This window comes from Salvelinus alpinus, chromosome 20 (genome assembly GCF_045679555.1).
Source record: "Salvelinus alpinus chromosome 20, SLU_Salpinus.1, whole genome shotgun sequence".
NCBI classification, from domain to species: domain Eukaryota; kingdom Metazoa; phylum Chordata; class Actinopteri; order Salmoniformes; family Salmonidae; genus Salvelinus; species Salvelinus alpinus.
In genome coordinates this window covers 27727588-27745032 of record NC_092105.1, presented here as the reverse complement: position 1 = coordinate 27745032, position 17445 = coordinate 27727588, and the positions used below count along the sequence as shown (strand labels likewise).

Here is a 17445-nt window from a genome sequence, read left to right as displayed (position 1 = left end):
TCAATCACCACATCCTCATTGGCAGACTCGACAGCCTTGGTTTCTCTAATGATTGCCTCGCCTGGTTCACCAACTACTTCTCTGATCGAGTTCAGTGTGTCAAATCGGAGGGTCTGTTGTCCGGGCCTCTGGCAGTCTCTATGGGGGTGCCACAGGGTTCAATTCTTGGACCGACTCTCTTCTCTGTTTACATCAATGATGTCGCTCTTGCTGCTGGTGATTCTCTGATCCACCTCTACGCAGACGACACTATTCTGTATACTTCTGGCCCTTCTTTTGACACTGTGTTAACAACCCTCCAGGCGAGCTTCAATGCCATACAACTCTCCTTCCGTGGCCTCCAACTGCTCTTAAATACAAGTAAAACCAAATGCATGCTCTTCAACCGATCGCTGCCTGCTCCTGCCCGCCTGTCCAACATCACTACTTTGGACGGCTCTGACTTAGAATATGTGGACACCTACAAATACCTAGGTGTCTGGTTAGACTGTAAACTCTCCTTCCAGACTCACATCAAACATCTCCAATCCAAAGTCAAATCTAGAATTGGCTTCCTATTCCGCAACAAAGCATCCTTTACTCATGCTGCCAAACATACCCTTGTAAAACTGACCATCCTACCAATCCTCGACTTCGGTGATGTCATTTACAAAATAGCCTCCAAAACCCTACTCAATAAATTGGATGCAGTCTATCACAGTGCCATCCGTTTTGTCACCAAAGCCCCATATACTACCCACCACTGCGACCTGTACACTCTCGTTGGCTGGCCCTCGCTTCATACTCGTCGCCAAACCCACTGGTTCCAGGTCATCTACAAGACCCTGCTAGGTAAAGTCCCCCCTTATCTCAGCTCGCTGGTCACCATAGCAGCACCTACCTGTAGCACGCGCTCCAGCAGGTATATCTCTCTAGTCACCCCCAAAACCAATTCTTCCTTTGGACGCCTCTCCTTCCAGTTCTCTGCTGCCAATGACTGGAACGAACTACAAAAATCTCTGAAACTGGAAACACCTATCTCCCTCACTAGCTTTAAGCACCAGCTGTCAGAGCAGCTCATAGATTACTGCACCTGTACATAACCCATCTACAATTTAGCCCAAACAACTACCTCTTTACCTACTGTATTTATTAATTTATTTTGCTCCTTTGCACCCCATTATTTCTGTCTCTACTTTGCACTTTCTTCCACTGCAAACCAACCATTCCATTGTTTTTTTAGTTTTTATTTTACTTGCTGTGTTGTACTCACTTCGCCTCCATGGCCTTTTATATTTTTATTTATTTATACATATATTTGTTTGCCTTCACCTCCCTTATCTCACCTCACTTGCTCACATTGTATATAGACTTATTTTTTTTTTCACTGTATTATTGACTATATGTTTGTTTTACTCCATGTGTAACTATGTGTTGTTGTATGTGTCGAACTGCTTTGCTTTATCTTGGCCAGGTCGCAATTGTAAATGAGAACGTGTTCTCAATTTGCCTACCTGGTTAAATAAAGGTTAAATAAAAAATAAAAAAATAAAAAGGTTGAAGACCCGGACATAGCACTGCACCAGTCTGGTTTTAGACCTGGACATAACACTGCACCAGTCTGGTTTTAGACCTGGACATAGCACTGCACCAGTCTGGTTTTAGACCTGGACATAGCACTGCACCAGTCTGGTTTTAGACCTGGACATAGCACTGCACCAGTCTGGTTTTAGACCTGGACATAGCACTGCACCAGTCTGGTTTTAGACCTGGACAAAGCACTGCACCAGTCTGGTTTTAGACCTGGACATAGCACTGCACCAGTCTGGTTTTAGACCTGGACATAGCACTGCACCAGTCTGGTTTAAGACCTGGACATAGCACTGCACCAGTCTGGTTTTAGACCTGAACATAGCACTGCACCAGTCTGGTTTAAGACCAGGACATAGCACTGTACCAGTCTGGTTTTAGACCTGGACATAACACTGTACCAGTCTGGTTTTAGACCTGGACATAGCACTGCACCAGTCTGGTTTTAGACCTGGACATAGTACTGCACCAGTCTGGTTTTAGACCTGGACATAGCACTGCACCAGTCTGGTTTTAGACCTGGACATAGTACTGCACCAGTCTGGTTTTAGACCTGGACATAGCACTGCACCAGTCTGGTTTTAGACCTGGACATAGCACTGCACCAGTCTGGTTTAAGACCTGGACATAGCACTGTACCAGTCTGGTTTTAGACCTGGACATAGCACTGCACCAGTCTGGTTTTAGACCTGGACATAGTACTGCACCAGTCTGGTTTTAGACCTGGACATAGCACTGCACCAGTCTGGTTTTAGACCCGGACATAGCACTGTACCAGTCTGGTTTTAGACCTGGACATAGCACTGCACCAGTCTGGTTTTAGACCTGGACATAGTACTGCACCAGTCTGGTTTTAGACCTGGACATAGCACTGCACCAGTCTGGTTTTAGACCTGAACATAGCACTGCACCAGTCTGGTTTTAGACCTGGACATAGTACTGCACCAGTCTGGTTTTAGACCAGAACATAGCACTGCACCAGTCTGGTTTTAGACCAGAACATAGCACTGCACCAGTCTGGTTTTAGACCAGAACATAGCACTGCACCAGTCTGGTTTTGGACCTGGACATAGCACTGCACCAGTCTGGTTTTAGACCTGGACATAGCACTGCACCAGTCTGGTTTTAGACCTGGACATAGCACTGCACCAGTCTGGTTTAAGAACTGGACATAGCACTGCACCAGTCTGGTTTTAGACCTGAACATAGCACTGCACCAGTCTGGTTTTAGACCTGGACATAGCACTGCACCAGTGTGGTTTAAGACCTGGACATAGCACTGCACCAGTCTGGTTTTAGACCTGGACATAGCACTGTACCAGTCTGGTTTAAGACCAGGACATAGCACTGTACCAGTCTGGTTTTAGACCTGGACATAACACTGTACCAGTCTGGTTTTAGACCTGGACATAGCACTGCACCAGTCTGGTTTTAGACCTGGACATAGCACTGTACCAGTCTGGTTTCAGACCTGGACATAGCACTGCACCAGTCTGGTTTTAGACCTGGACATAGTACTGCACCAGTCTGGTTTTAGACCTGGACATAGCACTGCACCAGTCTGGTTTCAGACCTGGACATAGCACTGCACCAGTCTGGTTTTAGACCTGGACATAGCACTGCACCAGTCTGGTTTCAGACCTGGGTATAACACTGCACCAGTCTGGTTTTAGACCTGGACATAGCACTGCACCAGTCTGGTTTTAGACCTGAACATAGCACTGCACCAGTCTGGTTTTAGACCTGGACATAGCACTGCACCAGTCTGGTTTAAGACCTGGACATAGCACTGCACCAGTCTGGTTTTAGACCTGAACATAGCACTGCACCAGTCTGGTTTTAGACCTGGACATAGCACTGCACCAGTCTGGTTTAAGACCTGGACATAGCACTGCACCAGTCTGGTTTTAGACCTGGACATAGCACTGTACCAGTCTCGTTTAAGACCAGGACATAGCACTGTACCAGTCTGGTTTTAGACCTGGACATAACACTGTACCAGTCTGGTTTTAGACCTGGACATAGCACTGCACCAGTCTGGTTTTAGACCTGGACATAGTACTGCACCAGTCTGGTTTTAGACCTGGACATAGCACTGCACCAGTTTGGTTTTAGACCTGGACATAGTACTGCACCAGTCTGGTTTAAGACCTGGACATAGCACTGTACCAGTCTGGTTTTAGACCTGGACATAGCACTGCACCAGTCTGGTTTTAGACCTGGACATAGTACTGCACCAGTCTGGTTTTAGACCTGGACATAGCACTGTACCAGTCTGGTTTTAGACCTGGACATAGCACTGCACCAGTCTGGTTTTAGACCTGGACATAGCACTGCACCAGTCTGGTTTTAGACCTGGACATAGTACTGCACCAGTCTGGTTTTAGACCTGGACATAGCACTGTACCAGTCTGGTTTTAGACCTGGACATAGCACTGCACCAGTCTGGTTTTAGACCTGGACATAGCACTGCACCAGTCTGGTTTTAGACCTGGACATAGTACTGCACCAGTCTGGTTTTAGACCTGGACATAGCACTGTACCAGTCTGGTTTTAGACCTGGACATAGCACTGCACCAGTCTGGTTTTAGACCTGGACATAGCACTGCACCAGTCTGGTTTTAGACCTGGACATAGTACTGCACCAGTCTGGTTTTAGACCAGAACATAGCACTGCACCAGTCTGGTTTTAGAACAGAACATAGCACTGCACCAGTCTGGTTTTAGACCAGAACATAGCACTGCACCAGTCTGGTTTTAGACCTGAACATAGCACTGCACCAGTCTGGTTTTAGACCTGGACATACTACTGCACCAGTCTGGTTTTAGACCAGAACATAGCACTGCACCAGTCTGGTTTTAGACCTGGACATAGTACTGCACCAGTCTGGTTTTAGACCAGAACATAGCACTGCACCAGTCTGGTTTAAGACCAGGACATAGCACTGTACCAGTCTGGTTTAAGACCAGGACATAGCACTGTACCAGTCTGGTTTTAGACCTGGACATAACACTGTACCAGTCTGGTTTTAGACCTGGACATAGCACTGCACCAGTCTGGTTTTAGACCTGGACATAGTACTGCACCAGTCTGGTTTTAGACCTGGACATAGCACTGCACCAGTTTGGTTTTAGACCTGGACATAGTACTGCACCAGTCTGGTTTAAGACCTGAACATAGCACTGCACCAGTCTGGTTTTAGACCTGGACATAGCACTGCACCAGTGTGGTTTAAGACCTGGACATAGCACTGCACCAGTCTGGTTTTAGACCTGGACATAGCACTGTACCAGTCTGGTTTAAGACCAGGACATAGCACTGTACCAGTCTGGTTTTAGACCTGGACATAACACTGTACCAGTCTGGTTTTAGACCTGGACATAGCACTGCACCAGTCTGGTTTTAGACCTGGACATAGCACTGTACCAGTCTGGTTTCAGACCTGGACATAGCACTGCACCAGTCTGGTTTTAGACCTGGACATAGTACTGCACCAGTCTGGTTTTAGACCTGGACATAGCACTGCACCAGTCTGGTTTCAGACCTGGACATAGCACTGCACCAGTCTGGTTTTAGACCTGGACATAGCACTGCACCAGTCTGGTTTCAGACCTGGACATAACACTGCACCAGTCTGGTTTTAGACCTGGACATAGCACTGCACCAGTCTGGTTTTAGACCTGAACATAGCACTGCACCAGTCTGGTTTTAGACCTGGACATAGCACTGCACCAGTCTGGTTTAAGACCTGGACATAGCACTGCACCAGTCTGGTTTTAGACCTGAACATAGCACTGCACCAGTCTGGTTTTAGACCTGGACATAGCACTGCACCAGTCTGGTTTAAGACCTGGACATAGCACTGCACCAGTCTGGTTTTAGACCTGGACATAGCACTGTACCAGTCTGGTTTAAGACCAGGACATAGCACTGTACCAGTCTGGTTTTAGACCTGGACATAACACTGTACCAGTCTGGTTTTAGACCTGGACATAGCACTGCACCAGTCTGGTTTTAGACCTGGACATAGTACTGCACCAGTCTGGTTTTAGACCTGGACATAGCACTGCACCAGTTTGGTTTTAGACCTGGACATAGTACTGCACCAGTCTGGTTTAAGACTTGGACATAGCACTGTACCAGTCTGGTTTTAGACCTGGACATAGCACTGCACCAGTCTGGTTTTAGACCTGGACATAGTACTGCACCAGTCTGGTTTTAGACCTGGACATAGCACTGTACCAGTCTGGTTTTAGACCTGGACATAGCACTGCACCAGTCTGGTTTTAGACCTGGACATAGCACTGCACCAGTCTGGTTTTAGACCTGGACATAGTACTGCACCAGTCTGGTTTTAGACCTGGACATAGCACTGTACCAGTCTGGTTTTAGACCTGGACATAGCACTGCACCAGTCTGGTTTTAGACCTGGACATAGCACTGCACCAGTCTGGTTTTAGACCTGGACATAGTACTGCACCAGTCTGGTTTTAGACCTGGACATAGCACTGTACCAGTCTGGTTTTAGACCTGGACATAGCACTGCACCAGTCTGGTTTTAGACCTGGACATAGCACTGCACCAGTCTGGTTTTAGACCTGGACATAGTACTGCACCAGTCTGGTTTTAGACCAGAACATAGCACTGCACCAGTCTGGTTTTAGAACAGAACATAGCACTGCACCAGTCTGGTTTTAGACCAGAACATAGCACTGCACCAGTCTGGTTTTAGACCTGAACATAGCACTGCACCAGTCTGGTTTTAGACCTGGACATACTACTGCACCAGTCTGGTTTTAGACCAGAACATAGCACTGCACCAGTCTGGTTTTAGACCTGGACATAGTACTGCACCAGTCTGGTTTTAGACCAGAACATAGCACTGCACCAGTCTGGTTTTAGACCAGAACATAGCACTGCACCAGTCTGGTTTTAGACCTGGACATAGTACTGCACCAGTCTGGTTTTAGACCTGGACATAGCACTGCACCAGTCTGGTTTAAGACCAGGACATAGCACTGTACCAGTCTGGTTTTAGACCAGGACATAGCACTGCACCAGTCTGGTTTTAGACCAGAACATAGCACTGCACCAGTCTGGTTTTAGACCTGGACATAGCACTGCACCAGTCTGGTTTAAGACCTGGACATAGCACTGTACCAGTCTGGTTTAAGACCTGGACATAGCACTGTACCAGTCTGGTTTTAGACCTGGACATAGTACTGCACCAGTCTGGTTTTAGACCTGGACATAGCACTGCACCAGTCTGGTTTTAGACCTGGACATAGCACTGTACCAGTCTGGTTTTAGACCTGGACATAGCACTGCACCAGTCTGGTTTTAGACCTGGACATAGCACTGTACCAGTCTGGTTTTAGACCTGGACATAGTACTGCACCAGTCTGGTTTAAGACCAGGACATAGCACTGCACCAGTCTGGTTTTAGACCAGGACATAGCACTGCACCAGTCTGGTTTTAGACCAGGAAATAGCACTGCACCAGTCTGGTTTTAGACCAGAACATAGCACTGCCCCAGTCTGGTTTTAGACCAGAACATAGCACTGCACCAGTCTGGTTTTAGACCAGGACATAGCACTGCACGAGTCTGGTTTTAGACCAGGACATAGCACTGCACCAGTCTGGTTTTAGACCAGGACATAGCACTGCACCAGTCTGGTTTTAGACCAGAACATAGCACTGCACCAGTCTGGTTTTAGACCAGAACATAGCACTGCACCAGTCTGGTTTTAGACCTGGACATAGCACTGCACCAGTCTGGTTTTAGACCTGGACATAGCACTGTACCAGTCTGGTTTTATACCTGGACATAGCACTGCACCAGTCTGGTTTTAGACCTGGACATAGCACTGCACCAGTCTGGTTTTAGACCTGGACATAGTACTGCACCAGTCTGGTTTTAGACCTGGACATAGCACTGCACCAGTTTGGTTTTAGACCTGGACATAGTACTGCACCAGTCTGGTTTAAGACCTGGACATAGCACTGTACCAGTCTGGTTTTAGACCTGGACATAGCACTGCACCAGTCTGGTTTTAGACCTGGACATAGTACTGCACCAGTCTGGTTTTAGACCTGGACATAGCACTGTACCAGTCTGGTTTTAGACCTGGACATAGCACTGCACCAGTCTGGTTTTAGACCTGGACATAGCACTGCACCAGTCTGGTTTTAGACCTGGACATAGTACTGCACCAGTCTGGTTTTAGACCTGGACATAGCACTGTACCAGTCTGGTTTTAGACCTGGACATAGCACTGCACCAGTCTGGTTTTAGACCTGGACATAGCACTGCACCAGTCTGGTTTTAGACCTGGACATAGTACTGCACCAGTCTGGTTTTAGACCTGGACATAGCACTGTACCAGTCTGGTTTTAGACCTAGACATAGCACTGCACCAGTCTGGTTTTAGACCTGGACATAGCACTGCACCAGTCTGGTTTTAGACCTGGACATAGTACTGCACCAGTCTGGTTTTAGACCAGAACATAGCACTGCACCAGTCTGGTTTTAGAACAGAACATAGCACTGCACCAGTCTGGTTTTAGACCAGAACATAGCACTGCACCAGTCTGGTTTTAGACCTGAACATAGCACTGCACCAGTCTGGTTTTAGACCTGGACATACTACTGCACCAGTCTGGTTTTAGACCAGAACATAGCACTGCACCAGTCTGGTTTTAGACCTGGACATAGTACTGCACCAGTCTGGTTTTAGACCAGAACATAGCACTGCACCAGTCTGGTTTAAGACCAGGACATAGCACTGTACCAGTCTGGTTTAAGACCAGGACATAGCACTGTACCAGTCTGGTTTTAGACCTGGACATAACACTGTACCAGTCTGGTTTTAGACCTGGACATAGCACTGCACCAGTCTGGTTTTAGACCTGGACATAGTACTGCACCAGTCTGGTTTTAGACCTGGACATAGCACTGCACCAGTTTGGTTTTAGACCTGGACATAGTACTGCACCAGTCTGGTTTAAGACCTGAACATAGCACTGCACCAGTCTGGTTTTAGACCTGGACATAGCACTGCACCAGTGTGGTTTAAGACCTGGACATAGCACTGCACCAGTCTGGTTTTAGACCTGGACATAGCACTGTACCAGTCTGGTTTAAGACCAGGACATAGCACTGTACCAGTCTGGTTTTAGACCTGGACATAACACTGTACCAGTCTGGTTTTAGACCTGGACATAGCACTGCACCAGTCTGGTTTTAGACCTGGACATAGCACTGTACCAGTCTGGTTTCAGACCTGGACATAGCACTGCACCAGTCTGGTTTTAGACCTGGACATAGTACTGCACCAGTCTGGTTTTAGACCTGGACATAGCACTGCACCAGTCTGGTTTCAGACCTGGACATAGCACTGCACCAGTCTGGTTTTAGACCTGGACATAGCACTGCACCAGTCTGGTTTCAGACCTGGACATAACACTGCACCAGTCTGGTTTTAGACCTGGACATAGCACTGCACCAGTCTGGTTTTAGACCTGAACATAGCACTGCACCAGTCTGGTTTTAGACCTGGACATAGCACTGCACCAGTCTGGTTTAAGACCTGGACATAGCACTGCACCAGTCTGGTTTTAGACCTGAACATAGCACTGCACCAGTCTGGTTTTAGACCTGGACATAGCACTGCACCAGTCTGGTTTAAGACCTGGACATAGCACTGCACCAGTCTGGTTTTAGACCTGGACATAGCACTGTACCAGTCTGGTTTAAGACCAGGACATAGCACTGTACCAGTCTGGTTTTAGACCTGGACATAACACTGTACCAGTCTGGTTTTAGACCTGGACATAGCACTGCACCAGTCTGGTTTTAGACCTGGACATAGTACTGCACCAGTCTGGTTTTAGACCTGGACATAGCACTGCACCAGTTTGGTTTTAGACCTGGACATAGTACTGCACCAGTCTGGTTTAAGACTTGGACATAGCACTGTACCAGTCTGGTTTTAGACCTGGACATAGCACTGCACCAGTCTGGTTTTAGACCTGGACATAGTACTGCACCAGTCTGGTTTTAGACCTGGACATAGCACTGTACCAGTCTGGTTTTAGACCTGGACATAGCACTGCACCAGTCTGGTTTTAGACCTGGACATAGCACTGCACCAGTCTGGTTTTAGACCTGGACATAGTACTGCACCAGTCTGGTTTTAGACCTGGACATAGCACTGTACCAGTCTGGTTTTAGACCTGGACATAGCACTGCACCAGTCTGGTTTTAGACCTGGACATAGCACTGCACCAGTCTGGTTTTAGACCTGGACATAGTACTGCACCAGTCTGGTTTTAGACCTGGACATAGCACTGTACCAGTCTGGTTTTAGACCTGGACATAGCACTGCACCAGTCTGGTTTTAGACCTGGACATAGCACTGCACCAGTCTGGTTTTAGACCTGGACATAGTACTGCACCAGTCTGGTTTTAGACCAGAACATAGCACTGCACCAGTCTGGTTTTAGAACAGAACATAGCACTGCACCAGTCTGGTTTTAGACCAGAACATAGCACTGCACCAGTCTGGTTTTAGACCTGAACATAGCACTGCACCAGTCTGGTTTTAGACCTGGACATACTACTGCACCAGTCTGGTTTTAGACCAGAACATAGCACTGCACCAGTCTGGTTTTAGACCTGGACATAGTACTGCACCAGTCTGGTTTTAGACCAGAACATAGCACTGCACCAGTCTGGTTTTAGACCAGAACATAGCACTGCACCAGTCTGGTTTTAGACCTGGACATAGTACTGCACCAGTCTGGTTTTAGACCTGGACATAGCACTGCACCAGTCTGGTTTAAGACCAGGACATAGCACTGTACCAGTCTGGTTTTAGACCAGGACATAGCACTGCACCAGTCTGGTTTTAGACCAGAACATAGCACTGCACCAGTCTGGTTTTAGACCTGGACATAGCACTGCACCAGTCTGGTTTAAGACCTGGACATAGCACTGTACCAGTCTGGTTTAAGACCTGGACATAGCACTGTACCAGTCTGGTTTTAGACCTGGACATAGTACTGCACCAGTCTGGTTTTAGACCTGGACATAGCACTGCACCAGTCTGGTTTTAGACCTGGACATAGCACTGTACCAGTCTGGTTTAAGACCTGGACATAGCACTGTACCAGTCTGGTTTTAGACCTGGACATAGTACTGCACCAGTCTGGTTTAAGACCAGGACATAGCACTGCACCAGTCTGGTTTTAGACCAGGACATAGCACTGCACCAGTCTGGTTTTAGACCAGGAAATAGCACTGCACCAGTCTGGTTTTAGACCAGAACATAGCACTGCCCCAGTCTGGTTTTAGACCAGAACATAGCACTGCACCAGTCTGGTTTTAGACCAGGACATAGCACTGCACGAGTCTGGTTTTAGACCAGGACATAGCACTGCACCAGTCTGGTTTTAGACCAGGACATAGCACTGCACCAGTCTGGTTTTAGACCAGAACATAGCACTGCACCAGTCTGGTTTTAGACCAGAACATAGCACTGCACCAGTCTGGTTTTAGACCTGGACATAGCACTGCACCAGTCTGGTTTTAGACCTGGACATAGCACTGTACCAGTCTGGTTTTATACCTGGACATAGCACTGCACCAGTCTGGTTTTAGACCTGGACATAGCACTGCACCAGTCTGGTTTTAGACCTGGACATAACACTGTACCAGTCTGGTTTTAGACCTGGACATAGCACTGCACCAGTCTGGTTTAAGACCTGGACATAGCACTGCACCAGTCTGGTTTAAGACCTGGACATAGCACTGCACCAGTCTGGTTTTAGACCTGGACATAACACTGCACCAGTCTGGTTTTAGACCTGGACATAGCACTGCACCAGTCTGGTTTTAGACCTGGACATAACACTGCACCAGTCTGGTTTTAGACCTGGACATAACACTGCACCAGTCTGGTTATAGACCAGAACATAGCACAGTTACAGCAGCTTGTCTAAGATGATGTGCTATGTTGTTTTGAACAGTGGTTCCCAAACTTTTTATTGTCCCGTACCCCTTCAAACATTCAACCTCCATCTGTGTACCCCCTCTAGCACACTGTACGCTACATTTATTAAACATGAGTGTGAGTTTTTGTCACAACTCGGCTCGTGGGAAGTAAAAAAGAGCTCTTATAGGACCAGGGCACAAATAGTAATATAATAATAATCAATAATTTTGCTCTTTATTTAGCCATCTTACATATAAAACCTTATTTGTTCATCAAAAAATGAAAAGGGTATGCTTGAAAGGATGCACATAACTCTGCAATGTTGGGTTGTATTGGAGAGTGTCTCAGTCTTAAATCATTTTCCACACACAGTCTGTGCCTGTATTTAGTTTTCATGCTAGTGAGGGCCGAGAATCCACTCTCAAATATGTACGTGGTTGCAAAGGGCATCAGTGTCTTAACAGCACGATTTGCCAAGGCAAGAAACTCTGAGCGCAGCCCTATCCAGAAATCTGGCAGTGGCTTCTGATTAAATAACATTTTCACAGAACCGCTTGTTGCAATTTCGATGAGGCTCTCTTGTTCAGATATCGGTAAGTGAACTGGAGGCAGGGCATGAAAGGGATAATGAATCGAGTTGTTTGTGTTGTCCGTTTCGGGAAAGTACCTGCGTAATTGCGCACCCAACTCACTCAGGTGCTTCGCTATATCACATTTGACATTGTCCGTAAGCTTGAGTTCATTTGCACACAAAAAATCATACAATGATGGAAAGACCTGTGTGTTGTCCTTGTTAATGCAGACAGAAAAGAGCTCCAACTTCTTAATCATAGCCTCAATTTTGTCCCACACATTGAATATAGTTGCGGAGAGTCCCTGTAATAATAGATTCAGATCATTCAGGCGAATAAAAACATCACCTAGATAGGCCAGTCGTGTGAGAAACTCATCATCATGCAAGCGGTCAGACAAGTGAAAATGATGGTCAGTAAAGAAAACTTTCAGCTCGTCTCTCAATAAAAAAAACGTGTCAATACTTTGCCCCTTGATAACCAGCGCACTTCTGTATGTTGTAAAAGCGTAACATGGTCGCTGCCCATATCATTGCATAATGCAAAAAATACACGAGAGTTCAGGGGCCTTGCTTTAACAAAGTTAACCATTTTCACTGTAGTGTCCAAAGCGTCTTTCAAGCTGTCAGGCATTCCCTTGGCAGCAAGAGCCTCTCGGTGGATGCTGCACTGTACCCAAGTGGCGTCGGGGGCAACTGCTTGCACGCGTGTTACCACTCCACTATGTCTCCCTGTCATGGCTTTTGCGCCATCAGTACAGATACCAACATGAGCAGCAGCTACGTTTGGCTACATATGGAACATTATTGGAATTCCCGCGAGAGAGTAACGGTTCATGTGATTGGATGTTAATTATTTGACTAGGCTACCTGTATTTGACATTGTGTTGTTATTTCGCTGAACACTAAATGGTTTAATTTTATTTTTGGCAGTGAAACGAGGCTACTCAGGCGAGAAAGAAATCTCACCCAAGTGTATAGCCCCGTTGGAAAATATAAATGAACTATTTGAAAATGTGAAGAATTATTTATTTTCTAAAAATGTGAATCACATTTTTGTTTGGCGTACCCCCGATGGCTTTGCGCGTGTTTGGGAATACCTGGTTTAGACCATAAAAATCATTGGGCTTCCTTATTTATTGACCTGTTGAAGGGCATTTGATATGGTTGACCATCTCTTACTTGTTCAAAGGTTGTCTGAAATAGGCCTAGATCAGGCATCTTACAATTGGTTCAAGAACTGTCTAACAGACAGGACTCAATGTCTGCTTACGGACAGTATCAAATCTAGTTTCCTCAATATTACGAAAGGTGTGCCGCAGGGGACGATTTTGGGCCATGTTTGCTTCACTATTTATATAAATAATATTGGTCTGTCTGTTAAAACGTGTAACATTGATATCTTTACACATATGATACAGTTGTTTCCTCCTGTGCCCTCTCAGTACAGCAGGCCATTCGTGACCTTCAGCCAGCATGGTTTTGAATCAGATCAAAAATCGCTTACTGATCTTAAACTAGTCCTAAATGCTAATAAAATGAAGTTTATGTTGTTTTCTAGGCCTCGTAATATTGACCCTAAGGACCTGCATATTTGCACATTGAAGGGAGCCCAAATTGAGCAAGTTGGTTTCTTTCGCTTTGGAAAGTAGAAGTAAGATTGTTCAAGCAACACTTCTCCCCAGTGGTGGATTTAGGTATAGGAGTCAGGAGCCGCCCAGGGAGGCATCTTGCCGGGGGGGGGGGGGGGGGGGGGGGGGCACGGGGCGTCCGTACAAAAAAATTAGAAATGGTGACATTTTCACAATCGGTTTTCTATCGCTCATTTGCACATCACGTCAATGATATCACGTCACCGTGTGGGATTGTGGGTCAATTAACCTTGTCGGAGTGGGCGCCCTGATTGTAGTTTGTGAGCTAGGCAGGCTACTGCCTGGGAAGGTCTCCCACTCAGAAGTACAAGATGGGGAGGGGGCGGGGGTAGGTTGACCTCAGGTCTCCCCACTGGAAGCCCGATGTAGGGGGAGTGGGGGAATCTATCAAATAGCGCACCTCTAACTTTGTACAGTACTAATGCAATTAGAAAAATCTGTCACACTTCGAAATGCTACCAAATAAACCAAAATTCAATCAGAATACTGTGTATTTATAGTTTCACAGACATATTGTGGCATTTTTTTTCTGGTTTGTGCGAAATCATTAAGAATAATATAAAACCAGTCTGCACACCACCAAGGTAAATTGGTTTAGTCTTGACTCTTGGTTGACAGTGTTGGGGGATGGGTAATGTATTGCTGCTCGAGTGCCAAATCAACACAAATCTGTTTCTATTTGTCTTTGTTACTTCTTTTAGATTTTTATGAGTCTTATTTTTGCTTATATTTTATATTTTTAAATGTTATGATTATTTATTTGTGATGTTCCAAATGTGTGTGGGGGGGGGGGGGGGGGGGGAAGGGGGGGTCCGCCCAGGGAGCCATACAAGCCAGAACCGCCACTGCTTATGCGGCAGCCTCTGCTTTAAAACCTTTAGATTCAGTCTATCACTCAGCACTGCTTTTTATCACTGGGGACAATTTCCGTACACATCACTGCATTTTGTATAGTTCTGTTGGCTGGATGTCTCTGACTACCAGAAGGGCCCAGCATTGGCAAATGTTTGTATATAAGCGGTTCTTTAGAGACTCCCCCACTACCTCTCGTATTAACTGGAGATCCAGACATTTTCAGACCCGCTCTCTGGACTGGCTGCTTATGGAGGTCCCACAGGTCTCCACTGACCTGGGGACAAATGTTTTTATTTTTAATGCCCCCAGCTCATGGAATAGCCTTCAGGCCACCTTGAAATTAGACTCGCTGGTCTCCATTGGACAGCTTAGATCGTGTTTAAAGGAGGTGATGTGTGAGAGTTGTGTTTGTTTTGATCTGGTTGTATTTTTTGTATTGATATGATTTATTGTATGTTCATGTTCACAGGGCTCCCTTGCAAATGAGACCCTGGTCTCAATGGTGACCCACCCTGTATAAATAAAAGTTCAATAAAATAAAATGTTAGACTTAGGCAGCCCTCGTACTAATGCATTGCTCATCTCTCCTCCTGTCTTCTCCCTCTCCTCTCCTCTCTTCAGCGGACCCTCTGGTTGGTAGCATTGCCACTCAGTACCTGACCAACAGAGCCGAGCATGACAGGATAGCCCGACAGTGGACCAAGAGATACGCCACATAGAGGTCACGACTCCTGACCCCGTCCTGTCTGACCCCCCGTCCCCCCAGCCCCTCTGCCTGCAGTGTGAAGGTCCCGGAGGCGACGTCACATTGTGCAACAAATCTTTATAGCCTTTACAATATGGACTTCTGTGTATCTGTCTGATTACTGATTCTACTCCTCCACATTTTACCCTGCTATGAGGACTGGGTCTGAAGAGAGACAGAGAGATAAGCAGACCCCAACAGGCATTGTCTCACGTCAGATAGCGCAGCTGCGTCTCCGTCTGCACTGATAGTTCATGGCAACACAGAGCGTTAGAATGACGCCATCTGTCGGAAGACAATGCCCAATAACAGGTAAATGGATATTGGAGTAGAATTTTGTAGCTGTAGATTTTAGCTATGTTTAAATGCCTCTACTTGCAAGTCTTGCTTCTTTGGGATATTAAAAAATAAAATGTATTTTGTGATGTAATAAAGGAAACTATTCCTCAACCAAATATTATGGTGCATTTTAGCCTTCTCCATTATCTGTATGAAGTTAAAGAAGAAAAAACAACTAGCTGTTGTAGATTATTAGAGAAGATGATGTCATTTACATGAAAGCCAGACACCCATTTCCACTTATGTAGTTACATTATACTGTTGTGACTGTTTTACCTTTGTCAATTTGTAATGAAAACGAGATTTCATTTAAACCTTTTTGTAGTGCAGCAAAAGATGAGCCACCACTGTAACATCCCCAAAACACAATAAACTTGTCCCAAGGGTTGAGTTGTACAGTGTAAACTATTGGATGATCGACATTGGCAGCTGGCATTCAATAACCTGGGCTGCATCCAGAATGGCACCATATTCCCTATATAGTGCACTTCTTTTGACCAAAGCCCTATGTGCCCTGGTAAAAAAATAAGTGAATTTGGGATGCAGACAAAAGCTCAATTTGTTCAGGCCCAGTATGCATAAGGAGAGGACCCGTCCCCGGGAAATGAACAGGACATTGTCATTATGTTGCATAGAGATACAGTAGTCACTCAGAACTACTGATATGCAAACTGCCGTACTGTTATCTCTTGGGATGTATAATGTCATACTGATTCTACTCCTTTTACCCTACGAGGACTGATGTCTGTAGGAAAAGACAGTGCTCAAATCGACCTAGACTTAAAGTGCAGCTAAAATGGCAGATTCACATTGGTGGGGAACAGACGCAGCTCTCTCTTGAAGATCAATCCTATGAGGATAAAAAAGAAATACATTTAGGGCTGGAAAGAGAGAGAAACTGATAAATGCTATTGAAGTAGAAGTTAGTAGCTATAGTAGATTTAGTATGTACCCTGTAGCTATACTGTTATCTGTATATTAGCTATCAGTCTCTTCGCTCTGTACACAAAGGCACAGGTTTCTGGTTTATTTATGTGTGTTTTTTCTGTATTCTCTCTCGATCTCAGACTTGTTTGATGTGTGGTTTGAGAGTTGGTCTTTGAAGAGTAGCTGCTGTCAGTGTTCAGGCAAATTTTCCTCTTTTCACGGTCTAACCTCAACAGTGCAGTGAGAGGTCGATGTCCTCTGGCCTGGATTATAATGTGTCATATTGATATTCTGAAGATGGATGGGAGAATTCCTGGTATAGGAGTAAGGCCAAGTTAACCCTAGATGTTGGTCTGGGGTCAGTTGTGTGTTTTGCCGCAATGGTTGAGGTTAGGATGTGGGTAGGGCAAGCTGATCCTAGATCTGTATCGAGAGGCAGCTTCACCCCACGGTGGTGCTTTACCCCTCTCAAAGTTAGACCGCCCCTTGTGGTTGTTTCTTTGAACTACACACATACAGTGCCTTTGGAAAGTATTCAGACCCCTTGACTTTTTCCAAATTTTGTTCCATTACAGCCTTATTCTAAAATTGATTAATAAAAAAAATCCTCAGCAATCTACACACCATACCCCATAATGGCAAAGCGAAATACGAAAAAACAGAAATACCTTATTTACATAAGTATTCAGACCCTTTGCTATGAGACACGAAATTGAGCTCAAGTGCATCCTGTTTCCATTGATCATCCTTGAGATGTTTCTACAACTTGATTGGAGTCCATCTGTGGTAA

At 45.8% G+C, this 17445-nt stretch overlaps 1 protein-coding gene across 2 annotated transcripts in view; it reads left to right on the top strand.

Annotated features, from left to right (window-relative positions):
- The window catches only part of LOC139546611 (ubiquitin-conjugating enzyme E2 E3-like), a 54251-nt gene extending 38137 nt beyond the window's left edge, over positions 1 to 16114 (top strand). For both annotated transcript variants that reach the window (XM_071355192.1, XM_071355193.1), the window contains exon 6: positions 15266 to 16114. In XM_071355192.1, coding sequence (XP_071211293.1) covers positions 15266 to 15363 — 98 coding nt within the window. In that variant the 3' untranslated portion in view covers positions 15364 to 16114. The remainder of the gene's footprint in view (positions 1 to 15265) is intronic.
- Positions 16115 to 17445: the final 1331 nt, after the last annotated feature.